Source organism: Perkinsus marinus (assembly GCF_000006405.1).
Source record: "Perkinsus marinus ATCC 50983 genomic scaffold scf_1104296948790, whole genome shotgun sequence".
NCBI classification, from domain to species: domain Eukaryota; phylum Perkinsozoa; order Perkinsida; family Perkinsidae; genus Perkinsus; species Perkinsus marinus.
Genome location: NW_003210068.1, coordinates 1,463 through 4,756, shown reverse-complemented (window position 1 = coordinate 4,756; position 3,294 = coordinate 1,463). Strand labels below are relative to the sequence as shown.

General features: G+C 48.6%; 1 protein-coding gene across 1 annotated transcript; it reads left to right on the top strand.

Annotated features, from left to right (window-relative positions):
- Positions 1–692: 692 nt before the first annotated feature.
- On the top strand, positions 693–1,757 carry Pmar_PMAR001860 (hypothetical protein). The gene is made up of 5 exons (XM_002778546.1): positions 693–724; positions 775–871; positions 960–1,053; positions 1,128–1,250; positions 1,453–1,757. The coding sequence occupies exons 2-5, from the start codon at positions 795–797 to the stop codon at positions 1,528–1,530; spliced, it is 372 nt and encodes a 123-aa protein (XP_002778592.1). The 5' UTR covers positions 693–724; positions 775–794; the 3' UTR covers positions 1,531–1,757.
- The last annotated feature ends 1,537 nt before the right edge of the window (positions 1,758–3,294 follow it).

Below are 3,294 nucleotides of genomic sequence, written 5' to 3'. Positions count from 1 at the left end.
TGGGAATGATTTGACATCGAGGTAAAATGAAAGTTGGCGAGAAAAGTAGACTTATGCGGAGTACAGTAGTGTACCTCGCTGTATGAAGTATCTCATAACACTTGGTCAGTCAAAGCCTATCGCAACTCCCACAGTTGAATTTCTGGCAGGGATCAATTCGGACAAAATGTGAATAGGTTTCACTTGTTTAAGGCAGTTTAATCCCAATAAATACAGTTATCAACATAGAACATGGAACATGCAGCATAACTCTCGATAGTGACGCGGTTCAGGCTATCCCCTGTCACCGCTTGTTGTTTCTAGTCATTCTCATAACGTATGGAACGTCAAACCATCATAATAGCAACCATAACGATGAGAACTCAATGGAAGGCTACGACCAATCAATCACCTACCCTTGTTGGTTACAAGTTGTAGCCTTTAGGGGAGAGGCGTGTGTGTTGGCACGATCGTACACGCGCACAAAGAGACAGTGCTCATGTCCTCCATTCGAACAACAGTTTGTAGTCCAATTCGCTACTGAGGAGACTCTCCATCTATGGTCGAGTAACTGTGGATCACCTCTATGTCAAATGTCTGCATCGAGACATATAGACGCGGTACATTCACCATTCCGCCCCCATTTCTCCATCGGGCACTATACTCTTCCCGCTCTGTGTTTGCGTGCTATTCTCTTCTTGCAACTCACGTCACAGCCGCGGCTAACGAAAGGTTCTCACATTAGGTGAGTTCCCACAGTGAGGACTATAGAAATCATTTCTGATTGTTATGCAGGGTATCCATCAACTTCCTCAATGAAGCTGTATATCTGCCTTCTCGGATGCTTGGCTATTGGACAACTGAATGAGGGTGTAGTCCTGAGAGGTCTAAAGTGAGTAACATGAACAATGTCTCTAGTGGTCCCTCGATCTTATAAGTGCTTCTGATCTTGCCACTCAGCGGTAAGCGATTGTATGCAGATACCCATCGAACCAACTATACGGTCCCGTGTCTTCCAATAACGATTGCCCAATGGTGAACAGCATCAAGCAGTACCCCGCTAAATATTACAAGGTGGGACAAGCGTTTCATTGGTCAACTGCCGACGTGGTGTGGCAACTCATTGGATGGCTGATTCTCCCTTTCAGGATCCCCACTACACTGTATGCATGCCGATTACCCCTGATTGGAATGGCTGTCCCCCTACTCATGCTAAAGCCAGTGCCGTGCATGACGGAAACATACCAGTGTGTCTCATCCCGTGTGAAACGGTAGGTTAGTTTGTTGGCTCCTCACGCTGCGGTAGTTGTTGCTCGATCGCCTCATTGGAAATATCTCGACGAATCCTCATGAGTGTTTGCAAGCGGAATAGGTCTTTTGGGTTCAGGAGCCACAGGCGCACTTCTATTTCCATAGAGCTCTTAGAATAACCTCCATTGCGATCTCTATTGTGTAGCTTCTACTGCATTTCAGGATACCGACTGCCAGCAAGAAGCTACTTGTTTCAGTACCGGTACGCACAAACTGTGTGTGTTTCACTCTCTCCAGTAGAGACATGCTTCTCATACCATATTGAAATGATCACAATAATTTTCCCATCATCGACTTAATTTTCCGTGATCTAGCAGCGACTATGCGATTTTCCATGAGCACTAGAGGATTTGATCCTGAGAATACCATCCTTTCCCCGCTCATGCTGACGGAGCATCTCGTGGCTGCGAATTTTCGTCTGCGAACATTCGAGTATTTCGCTGTCTTCATCAGTACCTGGTATCTCACTCTACGAAGTGTTGTGTTTAAATTACATGCTGGAATCAGCCGAAGCGCATGAATGTCGAACCATCTTGTTGTGGCCGATGTTTTAGATGAGCGAATCGACACATTATGGAGCGGAGCTACTAGACCTCTGAACCCATCTATGAGGAGAGTCTCACGGTTTACTTCGGCTCGATTATCGGAACCGAGTTGTCCGAAAGCTATAGAATGATATCCATTAGTCGACATAAATCGTAACCCACAGGAAAATGTAGCCTCAAATATCGGAGCCGACCACTCCTCCGAAAGGACAAAATTAATTACTGCTGGCGACGATTTGCATTTTCCTCATGCGTTTCTCACCGAAGAAAACTAGCAAGAGATTCGTTGTGAGCAAGGGAGAGAAGGTCAGGTTGCGGCCCGATCGTCCGCAGCAACTGCGGTCACAACCCCGACCCCTCCCACTAGTTCGATCACGTCGATGTCACCGATCCATGTCATCAAACACCCAGGTCTGTTCCACTCCTGCTCCCACCACTCAGATTGTTACCACTCAGATTGTTACCACCCAGGTCTGTTCCCACTCAAGCGGCAACTACTCTCGCTCCGACCACTCGAGCAGTGACCACTTTGGCTCCGACCACTCGAGCAGTGACCACTTTGGCTCCGACCACTCGAGCAGTGACCACTTTGGCTCCGACCACTCGAGCAGTGACCACTCTGCCTCCGACCGCTCGAGCAGTGACCACTTTGGCTCCGACCACTCGAGCAGTGATCACTCTCGGACCGACCACTCGAGCAGTGACCAATCTCGGACCGACCACCCAAGCAGTGACTACTCTCGGACCGACCTCGAGCAGTCACCACTGTCCCTTTTACCACTCTAACGGCCACCACTGTGGCACCCAGCACCCAAGCAACCATTGTCACTGCAACCAGTCAATCTGTGGCCACCGTCGCTCCGACTACTCAAGCAATCACCACTCCGGCCCGGACCGGCGGCCCCGATCACTCAAGCTCCGACCACTATGGTTCCTTCAGCTCAGGCTCACAGTACTGCGGTTCCTACCACGCAAGCGGGGGCTATTGTGGGCCACAATTTGTGGCCTCTACCGTTCAGGCTATTTCAACAGTTGCTCTTACTGTTCAGGGGGCGACTATTGAGGCCCCGACTAGTCATGCTATCACAATGGCTGCTTCTACCACTAAGGGGGCCACTACTGCTCAAGCGGATACTACACGAGTTCAAACCTAGAGTTTTTTGAGCTCGTAGAACGACCGATCGGGGATTCTCCGTCCGCTCGTTCCGGCTCGATTCCTGAGATAATGTCCCATGATTCATGTCATCAATTTATGTAGTGACCATACATATTCATAAGCTGGTCAGTTCGACATTCATTATGTGTATCTTTTAGTATGTCATCGCATCGTGTATCATCCGGTTGGATTGGAGTGGAACGGTCTTTTATAGAGTTTCATGTTGAGTTCTTCAACTCCAAAAACCTTCGATGTAGCTCGAAGTAGTACATCGTAGGCCTACGAGCAACAATCTGAAATTCT

Excerpts from the sequence above, each read along its gene's own strand:
- Pmar_PMAR001860 (XM_002778546.1), top strand. The coding sequence starts at position 795 with ATGAAGCTGTATATCTGCCTTCTCGGATGCTTGGCTATTGGACAACTG. Across the intron at positions 872-959 it reads GTAGTCCTGAGAGGTCTAAA|ATACCCATCGAACCAACTAT; the intron begins GTGAGTAACATG and ends GATTGTATGCAG. Across the intron at positions 1,251-1,452 it reads GTCTCATCCCGTGTGAAACG|GATACCGACTGCCAGCAAGA; the intron begins GTAGGTTAGTTT and ends ACTGCATTTCAG.